The 16,010-nt window shown below is 37.0% G+C and overlaps 1 protein-coding gene across 13 annotated transcripts in view; it reads right to left on the bottom strand.

The window, feature by feature from the left end:
* Window positions 1-515: 515 nt before the first annotated feature.
* The window catches only part of ETV1 (ets variant 1), a 91,525-nt gene continuing 76,030 nt past the window's right edge, over window positions 516-16,010 (bottom strand). For all 13 annotated transcript variants that reach the window (XM_005872337.2, XM_014544677.1, XM_014544671.1 and 10 more), the window contains 3 exons: window positions 13,332-13,501; window positions 7,583-7,684; window positions 516-2,436 (listed from right to left, as the gene is read on the bottom strand). In XM_005872337.2, the coding sequence (XP_005872399.1) occupies window positions 2,215-2,436; window positions 7,583-7,684; window positions 13,332-13,501 (494 nt within the window). In that variant the 3' untranslated portion in view covers window positions 516-2,214. The remainder of the gene's footprint in view (window positions 2,437-7,582; window positions 7,685-13,331; window positions 13,502-16,010) is intronic.

Genomic DNA, 16,010 nt, shown 5'->3' with positions numbered 1-16,010 from the left:
CGTAAGATAACTCATAGCCCAATCCTCCCCACTGGCAAACTATAGAATTTTACAAAGAAAAAAATGAAAAATAAAAAGAGAAATTAAAAGAAACAATCCTTAATACAATTTTCATTTACATCATATTTTAAAGATCCATTTTCAATTTTTCCAAATATGTCAATTCTCTTTCCAATAAAACTTTAGCTGAGTATTTTAAAATCTGTTTTTATTAAATGGCCACGTGAGCATGGCAGGGGGGAGGGAGGTTTCTGATTTTTAAGGCATACTTATTAGCCCACAACGGGTCTAACAATATATAATGTATGTGTAGAATAATCATTGAAATCACAGGTTACATACATATGTTGAAATTGGAATTTTTTGTAGGATTAAATGTAAATAATATCGATTCAGAGATGTGTGGGAAAATGGGTAGCCAGGAGATTATCTTTCCCAATCTTTCCTGTGCTCGGCAAAATGCTTTCAGAGGTTGATTTCGGATTTGTGTGTAAGAATTTTTTTTAACATTTTGATATAGACTCTAAAAAGGTTGTTCCCCTCGGATATGGATGGATTGAATAAAATTTATGTTTCTTGCTTGAATTGTTTAGCAAGCTATTCAGAGATGATATAAAACCATTTACTTATGGTTTTTTTCAAGGTGAATGGTACAACACAACCTGCTTTAAATATTTTCCCCAAATGCAAAAACAAAAACAAAACAAAAACCTTTGGAACTTTAAATCTTTAAATCTTCTTTCAAATAATCCAATCACATTTACACAAGTGTCCAAAACAAGAGGAGGGACAGATATCAGTGCCAGCACTATGTCATACAGCAACTTCCTCAGATACGTTTTGACAGTTTGTAAATCATATTCCATTTCACCAAAGTTACAAAAGTTTCCACAGTTTCCCTTAGCAAGCTGAAGCTTACTCTTCATTTGTCAATGTGCATAAAAGCTGCTTATAGCATAGCATGGCGTAAGCTATTTTTTAAGCAATAAATGGTTTGAGTCATCTATTTTGTCCTGAAATGCTATCTGTAGTTAACTGCATTGCTTATAAATGGTCATAGTAAATTCAGCATGAAAGAGAATATTACAGAAAAGACAGCAGCAGAAGCATTAGCATTATCTAATATTTATATATGTTATCAACATAACACAGCAGTAAAAGGTTTAAATGCATATCAATGGGTACCATCTCTAAAAATTACTATAGTACCTATTTAGTGTACTGGATATTTTTCTTAAGGAGTGCCTGCCGTATCTAGAACAGCATAATAAGTGATTTAGTACAGTTAATTCTTACTGATTAAATAATGTTTTCATGTACTAAAATAAGTGAAAAGACAGATTTTTTTTTTTTTTGCTTCATTGTGATCCCAGATTTAACATTTAAATGCAAGTCCCAAGGCCCGCGATGGATCATTATTTAACTGAAGTGGGCTTCAACATATTGGAACAACAGTATGATTTGTATCTAAATAGCAAGGTGGCACCAGATACATGTAATGCTACTGGCCTGGGACTCGGGTTGGAGTCAGAGTCCAAAATTGTGCCCCTCACTTACAGTCATGGTGATTGCTCAACTGCAGAGAGAATTACCCATATTATGGTCACCCTCTGGGTGTCCTCTATCAAGCAAAACAAAGCAAAACAACAGCAAACGCAATCTCTACACACCTTTCTACAAGAGGTGCAAATACAGTCATTTCTAACATGAAACTGCCATGTACAGTAGATTTGTTTGTACACCTTGCAGAGACTCCGAAATGATAGGGGAAGATGCCCAAGGCAAATAGTCTCCAAGTGGATATTTACACAATGTGAATTAACTGTACCATAGATACCCAGAGAAAATGAACATCCTCTTACGTTGTTATCAAAGGAACATGATGTAGTTTCATCAAACTTAAAACCTGTAGGACCCCCTCCCGAGCCTAAGTAAAAAGTAATTCCCTGCTCCCCCCGCCCATTCACCCTCTATCTTCCTGTTACACAGAACAAGTGTTTAGATTACTCCCACCCCCCCACAAATAAAGTGCGCAGTCCATGGCAGACCATAGAATAATGCAACAGGAAAAGCCCCTTTTTGTGTATTATTATTTAAAAATAAAATACAAACAACAAAAATCGAACAAAGACTGGAGAGAATGCAGAGATTCTCTGCATCTTCCCAAGAGAGGGCCAGTGCGAGAAGGCCCTGCTGGACTGTCCCGTGTGCTAGTTAGTACACATAGCCTTCGTTGTAGGGGTGGGGGTTGCAGCAGCCCCCTTCGGGCATGTAGGCCATGCTCTCGTCAAAGTGGGACAGGGGCACCGTGTCCTCCTCGTTGATGTGACGTTCCATGTCCGTCTTCAGCAGCGGGCGCTGGTTATCTGGGAAGGCCATGGAGAAGAGGGCTTCTGGATCACACACAAATTTGTAGACATATCTCTCGCCGGCCACCTGATGAGAACATGGAAGAGAAACACCCAACCTTATGTATGTGGTACCGAATATTAATCAGATTTACTGTGGTGACTGCACAATATTTACCAATATCGAATCTTTGTGTTGTATGCCTGAGACTAATATAATATTAAATGTCAATTATATCTCAATAAACACACACACACACACACACACACACACACACACACACATCTTCATTATCCCAGATGGAGGACAGGAAAGGAAAAAGAAAGAAACATGGTTTCATACATCAGAATGGATGTATAACAAAAGAAAAAGCCACCAAGTATTTGTAAGTACACATAAAAGACCAAAAAAAGTTTTTACTTGGTGGGATAAATTATAGTTCGATTGGAAGAAATGCAAAGTGTTGACCCTGAATAATATTTGCATTCATTCCGGATATAGCTAGAAAGCTGAGCTGGTTTTAATATAAAGGTAAGCTTATATTGTCATTTAGAGGTAAAAAAAAATCAGTGATTGCATGCAGGCATCTCACATTAAGGGTGTTTTTTCTGTTTTAAAAAGTAATATCTCTAATTGTAACTTAACTGGACCTTTAAGGTGCAATGTCTCCCTCTTAATACTACATTTGTGAAACTGCAGAGAAAGTAAACTTCCAAACCTAAGAAAAATGTGTTGTGTTCCTAATAAGACCAGACTAGTGATTCACTGATTCACAGGGTGAACTGTGGTGGGGTTTTTTGTTTGTTTGTTTTCTCCCTGCTGTGTATTCTCATTGAAAAAGAAAAAAAAAAGACACATAGCCTTATTTAAATGAAAGATGGATCAGGAGGACAGCATTATCCTGGGTACATCACTTTAAAAAATGAAGGCGAGATGCATTAGACAGAAGTTAAGGATGTGTGTAAAGTGTCAGATTGAAGCAGGAGGTGTAAAAAAGTGAAAGGAATTTAAAATACACAATGCATAAGGAGGAAATGAGAGCAAGAAATGTGACAGCTGCTTGAAATAAAGGAGCAGCATAATTTGTAGGGAATGAAATGTCCCAAACTTAAATTCTGAAGAGTGATGCTTCTCTAGGAAATTATAAACAATTGAGTGAAACAAATATGGCCCTCCACCTCCTTCCGCTATTAATAAAGATGCCAAGGTTCTCAAAACCGGGGTGATGGGTGGTGTAGAGATCAATACAATTCATTACATGAACTTTAGTAGTAACTTTCTGTGTGTGTATCCAGAGTTCAGTAATTTTCAAAAGGTGAAAATTAATCACCTCTGGGTTTCTATGCATCGGAAAGGCACTGATGGTTGCTTTGTGATCTGGGGAACGGTGAGTTCGTGGTTTGTGAACTATCTATATGTTTGGAAATAAAGAACTAACTAAGCAGAGAGAAATGCTGTTCTGGACCCAGATTTAGAATAATTTTGCCCTGTTTTTTTGTCTTGTAAGGAAAAACACTTTGCAGTGGTTCTCAACCTTCTGGCCCTTTAAATACAGTTCCTCATGTTGTGACTCAACCATAAAATTATTTTCGTTGCTACTTCATAACTGTAATGTTGCTACTGTTATGAATCATCATGTAAGTATCTGATATGCAGGATGGTCTTAGGCGACCCCTGTGAAAGGGTCGTTCGACCGCCAAAGGGGTCGCGACCCACAGGTTGAGAACCACTGCTTTAGAGAATTCTAATAATCTGAATATTCTTAGGTTTGAAAAGGGTCAATGCTCAATTTGTATGAATTTGGATACATTTCTTAAATGGCTCTCAGCTCCCCCTTTTTGGGTGTAAATGGAGGAAGTCAGTTGTATGTAAGATTGAGATGGAGGTCTGTGGGACCCAGCAAGGCAAACTGAGGAGCCTGGCATAAATGCGTTCACTTTAGTCCTTTATGAAAAGGAAATTACGTTCATAAAGGTGAAACTGTAAAAATTAAAAATAGGCAATATCAGAAACAAAGCTAAGATACTAAGTCCTCTTGTTGTTGTTATTTTTGTTCAAAGAATTTTAAGTTAAAAAAAAAAAAGTAAAATAAATGGCTTTGATATCTCCAAGTGTTTTATCACCTGCTTTGTTTTGTTTGGGGCCGTGGAGAAAAAGGTCTCTGCTTTTGGCTACTAGAGCTTTTTTGTCCAACCTGTTGCTATTGGTTATAATTAGAAATAACGTAAATCAATGTGGGGAATTAAACTGTATAACATGCAATCAAGATTGTAAAATCTGTTAAGGACTTTGCCTTGATTCACTACTCCTTCTAGTTTTCTTTTGAATAAACATTTCTAGAGCTAGTACTATATTTATTAGACGACATTAAGTGCACAGAGCTTACAATAAGGGCTGATAACCAATGTAAGGAAATTATACTTTCCATTATTAGTAATACAATTACAATATGGAAATTGCTATACTTTAAGTGTACTCAAATTGTAATGCTGAGATAAATAAAACATGAATTTTGCAAAAGAGATCAATCAGAATTAAATAGAAAGTTCCTTTGGAACTGTGCTTTTTTTGGAAGACTAGATATTTAAATTATGTGTTAACTTAAAATTTCAGAAGTAACACAGGGATCCTGGAGGAAAATTAAAAAGTATAGATTAAGCCAAAAGAAATAATGATCTATCATTTATACCATCCAGAAGTAACCACTGTTAAAACATTTGTATATACTTTTCTAGGCATTTCTAAATGTTGAAATAGAAGTATATACATATACTCTCTGGGGTATAATCATCATTACTCCACTGTTTCTTATTTCTTTCATAACTACTGAAATAATCAGTTAATTTTTACCTATTTACATCCACTTGGTTATTTTTATTTTCAAATCTTTCCAAACTTATTTAAACTTAAAACTATATGTCTATATTTCTCATATAGATATATAGTTTTAAGTTTAAACAAGTTTGGTCATATAAGAATTTTCCTACACATTGAAATACACAATTCTACATCATAGTTTTTTTTTTTAAAGAACAGCATAATTTTCCTCTGAATAACTATGCTAAAATGTGCTTACCCATTAGAATGGTACATATTTTAATAGATCAAGAGGAGAAGGCAGGACATTCTAAAAAGTGGGAACAAAAGTGGAGCAGTGAGGGAGTCACAGGGGTGAGAAGAGTGTCAAGTAGGATGGCTCAGCACGTGTGAGGAAGAGTAAATTCAGAAGAACTGTAAAAAGCCTCGATTGTGCTGATTACAAGTACACATTGACTTCTGCATGCTTCATCATTAAATGCCCTGCCCTTCCTTACATTATACAATGACACCCCAAAAGGCCTGTCATACTTGCCAATTGCTATCTCATATTAGCTGATGAATAAAGAGTTGCAAATAATTTTCTCTGACAACTACAGCCTAAAAGGGGGAAATGTGAGGAGATACATTTTTATCTGTATTTCAGCACCTATGCCAGTATTTGGTTACTTGATAGCATATCGCCCTTATTAATTTATTAAAATAAAATACGGGATATGGATAACTGGATGAATAAATATGAACATGGAAGTGCTTATAACAGCAATAAGTTTAAGTTTGAACACTGTTGAGAATATTTAAGACCAGGCGTGACAGCCTGCCAAATACTGTGTCTAAAAGCTGAGGTGTGATGAGAGATCTTACAATACGTTTTGGCTCTCTGTGAATGCTCCCTTTAACAAGGGGCACAGGGATCAAGACACAAAACCCAGATATGCCCTGGATCACACTGGCTTCCGGGTGTGAGATGCATTCAGAGCTCCATGTGTTGACAACTTTTATTGTGCCAGGTACAATGCCAGTGTCTCAGATCATTAATTTTCATTTAAAAACTGCGCTCAGTCTATGAGGTCAGAGTGCACCATTTAGTTGGAGAACCTCTAGATCATGACTGCATTTTCTTTTACTGCTGAGCAACACTGCCCAGGGGAACTGCTAAGCACCTCTGTGCAGCCCACCACATGTGCAGGAACTGGGAAGATGGTGATGAAAATGAAAGGAATGCAATGTATCTGAAAGGATGTGGCTGTAAATGTGAGTGGTGAGTAAAAGGCAGGAATTAAAAATGAACTGAGGGTTGTGATCAAATAAAAGGAACAGGTAGTAAATGGTTGTACATTCTGAAGGTGAGGTTCAGGGACAGAGGAAGCAATGGAGAATCTAATTCAGCCTTATCTTTTAAGGATCTTGGAAGTTTAACTTCTAAGCTGGCAAACTCTAGAGCCCTGACTTGCTTTTGTCCAGCAAACTCCATGATGCTGTTACCCTCTCTTCTAGTAAGTTTCATGCAGCAACTGGCCTAGCTTTTCTTGGCATAACTACGGTGACATAAACATATGCCACAATCTGTAATAAATAACTATGTTCATGTCCTCCCAAAGCATGCATAATAAAACTGCAATGTTCACAATGGATAAATTGTAAACTTAGTTCAGTAAAGACAATTAAACTGAATACACATGTGAGGCTGAAAATGTAATAATAGCAAATATAATATTTTATCTTTATTTGCTCATGTATTCATTTCCTTCTTCAAAAATTATATATCATGTTCTAAATGTAATTTATTTGTTTTATCTCATTCTTTTTTTAAAAAAAGCTACTTTCAAATATTAAGGGAAACTCATTTGAAATAAAATAAATTTAATTTCATTCTACCAATAAGTAAGATCAAATACTTATTTTTAATAAGTGGTTTAGGATGCTAAGCTGTCTGATAATGAAAGCAGGCGAGGTTTCAGGCAAGAAAAAAATGTTTTCCAGAATCAGAACAAGAAATATCCTGAATGCTTTAAGAATCAGACTAGGAATAAAAGTAAGAATTGGGTTAGTATTAGAATCTAAAAGCAAGGGGATTCAAATTTATATAATTCTTGAGACTATAGTTGAATATCAACAACTTTTCGGGATGTATACATGCAATATTAGTGTATGGAAACAACCTTTTTACCAAACACAGTGAAATAGGAACTTCCAGAAAGTCTACTATTTTCTACATGATATTATTAGATATTTGTCTATGATGCCCATAAATTTATACATAGAAAGTCTTATAATACCAAAACCAAGAACTACGCATATGTTAAAGTGAGTGAAAGCCCTGCTTCAGCAATGCAATGTGTGGCTTTTAAAGTGTGACAATGCACATTTTATGTGCAACATTTCCATGAATCTTAATGTTCTATTAACTACTCACCTTTTGCATGATACCTTTCTCATAATAATAGCGGAGTGAACGGCTAAGTTTATCATAGTTCATAGCTGGCCTGTTTTTCTGAATGCCCCAACGCCGGGCCACCTGCCACCAAAACAGAATTACATTGTAGTGTTTAGGTATTAACTTATCAAAATATTTCACTAAAAACATAGCTAATTCATTAATTACTTCCAACCCCTCCAAAACACATACAAATGAAAGAGGCAAAAGCCACTGTCATCTGCATTTCCTGTGTCCTGGTTTGGTTTTTAAACCAGGCGTGCAGTAAGCCTGAGACATCACAATAGATTTCTTTGTCACCATTGTTTTGGATACAAAATTAAATGGAAATATGGGGATGTGTTTACAACTGGAATGAACAGGCTGCAATTCACTAAAATGAGGCAAGTTTCCCATTCTGAGAGACACTGTGGTTTTTTTCTTCTCCGTTTCCAGATAAACACTATAGATTAGGAGCAGCTTAGTGATCTCTTTGTGAAGGTGTCTTCTGAGGTTATGATGCACCAAAGGAAAAAAGATATCCTATGATCAAAAGATATCCTACACTTTTAAAGAAAAAAGCCTGAACAAGTGGCACTGTGTGTGTAGCAGAGGAAACAGTATACAAATTAATAATCTGGACTGCAAATAATTTTTATTGCCTGAAGCAGCATCACAATAAAATTGTAGCCAGTTCTAACTGGGGAATTAAACATTCATTTAGAGAACAGTAATTGGATCCTCAAAATAAAAAGGAAGTGGAAAAGGTCAGCATGTATATCAGTTCACAAACAAAAATCTCTAAAGCAGAATGTCCACTTTGTTGTTCAGTGAAAAATCATCACAGCTCTTTATAATGTGGCCTTGGAGGAGCAACTTCTCCGGCAAAGACAGCCTCCAGTGGAGCTTTAAGAAAACCCCCTTCCTCAATGTGTAGGCATCCCCCACCGCACCCCCACCCTGGGCTAGCTAAAGCATTATGCAGAACAGTGCCGCCAAAGTCACGTTCTCATTAATTTCCACTTTTTTTACTAGTCTGAGCAGAAACTACAGCTGCCATTCATACTTCGCCAACCCCAAGAGAGTATTATGTAATGGGGACAGTGTTTTCTTTCGTGGCCATGAAATTCCAAGTTGTTGCCATGTCACATATACTAAAATGCAATACTTTCTGGAGAGATCGTTCTGTCTCTGCACTTCATTAGATTAACCATTCTCCAGGGTGTTCTGTTTTTTTTTCTTTTCTTTTCTTTTGAAAATACTGATCCTTGCTAATTTCCCTCTCACCAATTTGTATTCCCTGAGGACGATATGATGTAATCTAGTCGCATGCATCAGTATACTTTTTTTAAGGCACAGGACTGTGATATAACAGGGACAGGACTATATATCCAAGCAGACAGTCACAGTGGCAGGTACATCTTAATTTTCCAAAGAGAAACTTCATATTGATGTAAATGTTCTGAGCAATAGTGGAATGGGAAGGTGGCAATAAGAAATTAAAGCAATACTTTCTCAACAGAATGTGTTTTAAGAACCTAACAATGGGCATCTGTACATTCTTAATAGGCAAGGCAACTCAACTGCATGCAAACCTGGACGAGATGTGGAAATAAAGTACTAACATCTCGTTAAATTAAACTAAAATTTCTGGATATTTATTCATTTATAAGTGATTCCTTTCTAGAACTCAGCAGGATGCACCTGGAAAGTAAAATATTTGCAGCAACAAACTTTAAGATGATATTGTGGGAGAGAAAGATAATTTTGTTGTTGTTAATCCTCACCTGAGGATATTTTTTCCCCCATTGGTTTTCAGAGAGTGGAAGGGAGGGGGAGACACACAGACAGAGAGAAACATCGCTGTGAGAGAGACCCATTAATTGGTTGCCTGACTGGGTTGGGATCCGGGCAGGTATTCAGCCTGCAACTGAGGTATGTGTCCCTGACTGGAATCAAACCCAAGAGCCTTCATTCCAAGTGCTGACACTCTAACCCCTGAGCAAAACCAGCTAGGGCAAAGATGACTATTTTTTTAATGCTATAATCAGAGTTTAATTTTTAGGATACCAATTAAGTCTCAGCACTGTTGGTATTAGTAAACCACATTCATCATAGAGTTGAGGGAAATGGGACATATCAATATGCCTATGTGATACAGACAAGTTCTAGAAGCCTACTGTACAACACAGTGCCTACAGTTACTACTGTACCGGACATATAAAAATTTGATAAGAGGGTAGATCCCATGTTAAAGTGTTCTTACCACAATAAATCATCTCCAGGATGGTTCAGACCACCCACCAACTAAGAAAGTCCATTCAGCACTGACATATGACCCCCTCCCCAACACCACTAAAAACCAAGGCCGTATTTTCAACAGGATGTGGGGGCGATGGGAGCAATGATTGCAGTGACTTCCTTATACATCTCCTTCCAATGAAACTGGCTGGTAGTGAGGAGAGTGAAAAAAAATGATGGCACAATAGCATGAACTTATTGTCAAATGAATAGGAAAATGTAATGTAATGAAATGTAAGTTCCAGTATTATTCAATTTCTTCTTAAAAAGCATGCTTGAATATGCAACACTAAAAAATGGAAACCACAGTTAGGGCATGGCTCTTGGACTTCTTGGTGACTCTTCCACCTCAACAAGTTTGAATATCATCAAAAACTTCTACTCTGAGTCCTACGGATGCTTTACCATGCTCAATCCAATGTAAGTGAAAAGTAATATTTCATTACCTCAAAAAGGGAGGTGGTAAGGATTATGTGCTTGCTAGAGTTTTCCAAACACACTGGGCAGATAACCAGTGCAGGTCTGCAGTCTCACTCAGTATCATTTTATTTTTATTTTATATTATTTTTTAAAATATATTTTTATTGATTTCAGAGAGGAAGGGAGAGGGAGAGAGAGATAGAAACATCAATGATAAGAGAGAATCATCCATTGGCTGCCTCCTGCACATTCCCTACTGGGGATCGAGCCCACAACCTGGGCATGTGCCCTTGACCAGAATCGAACCTGGGACCCTTCAGTCCGCAGGCTGACGCTCTATCCACCAGCTAGGGCCAATATCATTTTAAACTGCAAGAAGAAATATAAAGAAATGGAACCTCTGAGTACTTCCAACAAGGATGGCTTCACAGCCACTTTTCATAAGTGTGCTGACACAGACTGCCCAAGATCTGCTGTGTAACAGAGGGAGGAGGGTGATCACAGGCCACACAGGCTGAACAAATTTCACAAACACTTTCCAAAGAAATTTCAACATAAACAGTAAAGTCATGGCCTGATGGAAGCAATTGCAAAAGTGAACAATACAGCAATCAGAAATGGGATGTTTCGTTCTGAACAAAGGCCTTACGACACATTTAGTGCTTATTGCACAACTGCCATTCAGTTGCTTACTATTTGGACACGGCCTACTGGCTCTGAATTACCCAGCCCCTTTTGACTTTATGCGTCTGCTACAGACAAGGAGTCTAAATGCTGGTTCGCTGTATGGAACACATGTAACTGTATTGCTTCCTTGTGTTTAAAAAACACAGAAATTCAGAATTTGATGGAACTTAATAGTCCTCTGGTCAAGTCTTCTACTTAATTTAAAGCTGATTATCATAAAAGTCAACACCTGCTATATAAAGAAAGTAACACTTGCCTATGAATTTTTACTTTCCTGAATGGATCAATAATTACTGACATAATTCAACAATTCTCCTAACTTAACAAATATATAGAAAGAAATGTAATAACCTGTTTCTCCTCAACTTTGTTTTAATTTCACATGGAGGGGAATAACTGATATAAATTCCTGTTGAACATATTCAGTTGTAACATGAACCAACTCTTACAATTATTATTAACATCTTTCATGAGGTGGAGAACACATATTCCCATCAAGTTAATGGGCTTTCAGATTACTTTAGGTCAAGTGTTCTCAGTCTCGGTTTGTTTCACATTTTTATAATTCTTATTATCATTTAAGCATATCTACATAAAAACTAATTTCCTTTGACAAATTTAGCTTTAGACACTTTACAAACTTCAAATACCCAAACATCTAGCCCATACTACATAATGGGCACTTTCACATTGTGATGTTGAGCCCTCTGTCTGCGTGTGTAGGGTGTGGGCAAAGATAATGTTGCCAAGTCACTACTAGTGTCACTACTTATGACTTGGAGTAGACTTAGTTGTGCTAACCAACTCTGCTGTTTCATACTTCTCTTAATACATATTTGAATCAGATAATCTCCTAAATCTTAATGTGTGAACTTATCTTCTGGCTAACAAGTTAGAGCATGTTATCTTATTATGACTGAGTACATGATATCCTAGCGTAGAAATTTTAAGATATATAGACGCATTAGCCTAGATTATAGATGTCCAGTCTATATGAAACTAATCACTTTAGGTGTAAAACCAGCTGGCTATCTTACTGAATTTTTTGACCTTTCTGAGGTGTTTAACATGCTGATCAGTCACAGATAGGTATGTTAGCTACAAGTCTTCTATTGCTTTCTTGGCTAATGTAAACAAAAGTCATTTTTTTTAAAAAAATATATTTTTATTTATTTCAGATCAGAGAGGAAGAGAGAGAGAGATAGAAACATCAATGATGAGAATCATTGATCAGCTGCCTCCTGCACGCCCCCTACTGGGGAGAGCCTGCAACCCGGGCATGTGCCCTTGACCCGAATCAAACCCCGGACCCTTCAGTCTGCAGGCCGAGGCTCTATCCACTGAGCAAAACCGGCTAGGGCCCAAAGTCAGTTTTAATGGTAGCAGAGCAAGCAACTTTAATAAGACAAACATTTCATAGAACAGTCACCTTTCCATACCGGGTCCAAAATGCTATTGCTGAGTTAGACTGTAGTAACAACAGTCACCTTCAGCCTAAATCTAGAGCTGGGAAGGAGGCGGGGGGAGGGGTGTGTGTGTGTGTGTGGAATTAACTGAGAAGTTCTTCAGGAAAATACTCCATTTGTATAGGGGTGGGGACCAGCGGGGAACAGTGACAGCTGAACAGTTAGTTGAATGTGTTTTGCATTTATTCATATTATCTCTATCCAGAGTCCTCTCATTTTGTTAATTTCTATGCTTTATGGTGAGTTTTAAACTTCATCCCTGCCTTCCAATGGGGTGTGCCCGGGCCCAGCTGACTTGAAACAAATGCCACCAACAATCAAAGGGAAATAATGTTCCTACCAGGCCTGTGTCTCCTAAGAAACATTTAAGAAGTGACAATGCCCCCACTGTGGCCTTTGCATGTGGCTATCTCCCCCTGCTGTTTTTCCTCCATCCCCTATTGCAGACACTTTGGTCTCTACATATTCCTCTCCAACTCCCTTCACAACATCAAGACTGTACAAATAATAATTGCCAGTTAGCAACAACAATTCCTCCTACTCAAAACTAGTTGAGCCTCACAGATATCCCCTTTCTGCCCTAAAGACCATCCAACACCCCACACTTAGATGCTCCTTTAGAGATTCCTAAAACCCTGCGTCCGCCAATAAACACTTATGCTAATGATGCTTTGAGTGATTTTCTTCACCATCCACGCGGTAGGATGGTATTCACCTGGAACAATCATGCAACATGTTTTATCTTAAATGTACACCTGCTTCCCCCCACACTTTATAATTTGGAAGGATTCCCTAAATTTAAAAAGTTTAAAAAACCTCATATCTGGATATTAATCACATATGTTTCTTTATATTATCAGATCTACTAAACCCACCTCTTCGGGCTCAATCAGTTTGAATTCCATGCCTCGCCCAGTCCAGGCAATGAAATGGGAATTGGAGGGGTCATCCAGAAGAGCTACCAAAAACTGCCAGAGCTGGAGGGATCCCCGCCGCTGGTACGTGGGTCCTTCCCGATACATTCCTGGTTCTTGCTTGATGTCTCCTAAATTAAAAGGAAATTAGGTGTCTATTATTAGCAATATGATATTTGCATACATTTACATTAAACCAGTGTTCAATGGTTAAACCACAGACACTTTATGGGTTTCTATGCCATGTGTTACCATTAAATAGGGCTTTAAAATACTTAGGGGATTGAATGTAAACCACAAATCTATCCAAACTTACAGACAAATGTATATAACACATAAGGGTCAAAATAACTGCATATAGGTGTGGAATAAACGTATGGATGTCATTTACTTATAAAAAATGTGTATTGCTATTTTTTTCATTGATTTCTTTAAAAACCGTAGCATCTCATCACACTTCTTTGCTTTTATTGTTAATATCATTACTCACTGCTCTAAGCAACACTGAAGATGGAGGAATCAATTTTAAGCTTTGGGCTTTTTATTTGTAGAAATTAAATCCTGCAAACTACAATTTATAAATATCTCATTGACCTGGACATGACGAACTTGCATATTTTAATGCAAACATGTCAAAGCAAATTTAATAGCATCTTAAACTCGAGTTAAGTAATCTGCACTTTATACAATTAGGCAAATCTCAGGGGCAATTAAGGGCAAGCTGGTTACCATCATAGCATCTTTCGTCCACCTCTTCCTACAGGCACTAACACTTTTGCAACTGGCAACAAATGAAAATTCTTTCTCATTTTTCTTTTTTACTTGCGTTTCACTCACTTAAATTTAGCTTGCTTCTCTTTTTGTAAAAGTCCAACTTAAAAATGTATATAGCAGAGCTTTCAGTAAATTTATATTTTTAAGCAAGAAAGGTTTGTTACATTTATTTGGCAGTCATACACAGTGCAATAACCAATGAAGCAGATTACAGCAATAATAATGTTATTATTGAAATGCTTCTGGTATAAGATCAGTTGTCTTGGTTTTAGCAAAAAAACAAAAACAAAGTAAAAACAAATAAAAAACTACTGATTATTTACTTCTATCTCCAGCCAACTGTCTTTAAAATATATAGAATAGGTCACACTGGAGGTTTAATGCCTAATGCCCCATGAGTATATCATTGTTAATGGACGAATTTCTCTTCTCCAATAAAGAAACAATTTAGACAGAATATATTCCAGCTGATCTACTCACACTAAGTGTGAATTATAAAACAGACCAAATCACAAGCTTTTAAAAAAAACTTTCCTTTGATCAGTAAACAGAGATACACCTCTTAAAATAATTACAGAAAGAACACCACTTTAAAAACCTAAACCAAAGTCAAATGGTTGTCAGTAGCTGCTAAAAATCATTATGTTGTCTTGGTCTAAGCTAGGTAATATAGGAGTGCCACTCTCTTCATATTGATTCCATGACAGTTTTATTTATCTTTTTTTTCCTTCTGAGATTTACAAATTGTTCATGGGGGCAACTGAGCAATTATGCAGACAGAGTGGAAAAACTGTCAAATTTTATAATCTTTAGATTGCTTCTGCCTATAAATGTGACTGACTGTACTGGCCTGGTACAATGAAAAATAAACAACCTCTTGTTATTCTTTCTTCTTGTTCTCTACTTCCTATAAAATGTAAGACTCTTACTATCTTCCAGAAAATATTTTCTACTATAAAATTGACTAATATTTAAAAGTCAAAGGGAATAATCAAGACAGACAGCTGCCCTGAACTTTAGTCTGATATTGGCCTGTTGGATTATATCATAATCCTGTCCATAGTTTTGAGTTATTTTTCTTCCTTATATGCCCACACTGACTACCAATATTTCTTAAAATGTTAAGCTTGCTAATACTGAACAAAAACTGAAAAGGTCATTCCAAGAAGTAAAGGATTCTCAAGGGAAAAAGTTGTATTTTAAGAATGGTGATGCTCTACTAAATGGTTAAAAATAACACAGATCATGCCTCTGAGACTCAATGCTTAAAACAAACATCTATCGTAAAATAAAGCCAAAAAAGTGACCCCATTAGAGTTTTAACCCTGTGACCTTGAATGAACTTAACAATTTAAAGGAAGGCAAAGGAAACAGACCTTCTCAAGACTTGGCATCCCATCCCTTCTGAGAGGCGTAAGAGTAGCAGAAACCTTGAGAACAGAGGAGTCTACAGGCAACTAATTAGAGATTGAGAAGCAATCTGAGCATGACTTTGCTGTTTAAATAATGACAATTAAAAACTTCTGAGAGCTACCAAGTCATTATGGCCACGACCCCCAAAGTTTGTGCAATCAGCTAATCAGAGGGCCCCTGCTCGTTTCCTGTTAAACAATCCAAGCAGGAAACATGGAGACCACTCTGAAGAACCACTAAGTCAATTAAGTGTTCAATTTTTACCCAAGCTTCCTCTGGATCAGTGGTTCTCAACCTTGGCTGCACATTAGAATCACCTGGGAATCTTTTTAAACTCCTGATCTCTGGGCCTCATCCTCCGGAAATTCTGTTTCTTTGTTACTAATGTTGTGGCCCCACCCCATAACAAAGAAACAGAATTTCCGGAGGATGAGGCCCAGAAATCAGGATTTT

The sequence above is a fragment of the Myotis brandtii genome, unplaced genomic scaffold, assembly GCF_000412655.1.
Source record: "Myotis brandtii unplaced genomic scaffold, ASM41265v1 scaffold374, whole genome shotgun sequence".
Lineage (NCBI taxonomy): Eukaryota > Metazoa > Chordata > Mammalia > Chiroptera > Vespertilionidae > Myotis > Myotis brandtii.
Note: the sequence above shows the minus strand (reverse complement) of the source record. Positions and strands in the feature narration are given on the sequence as shown.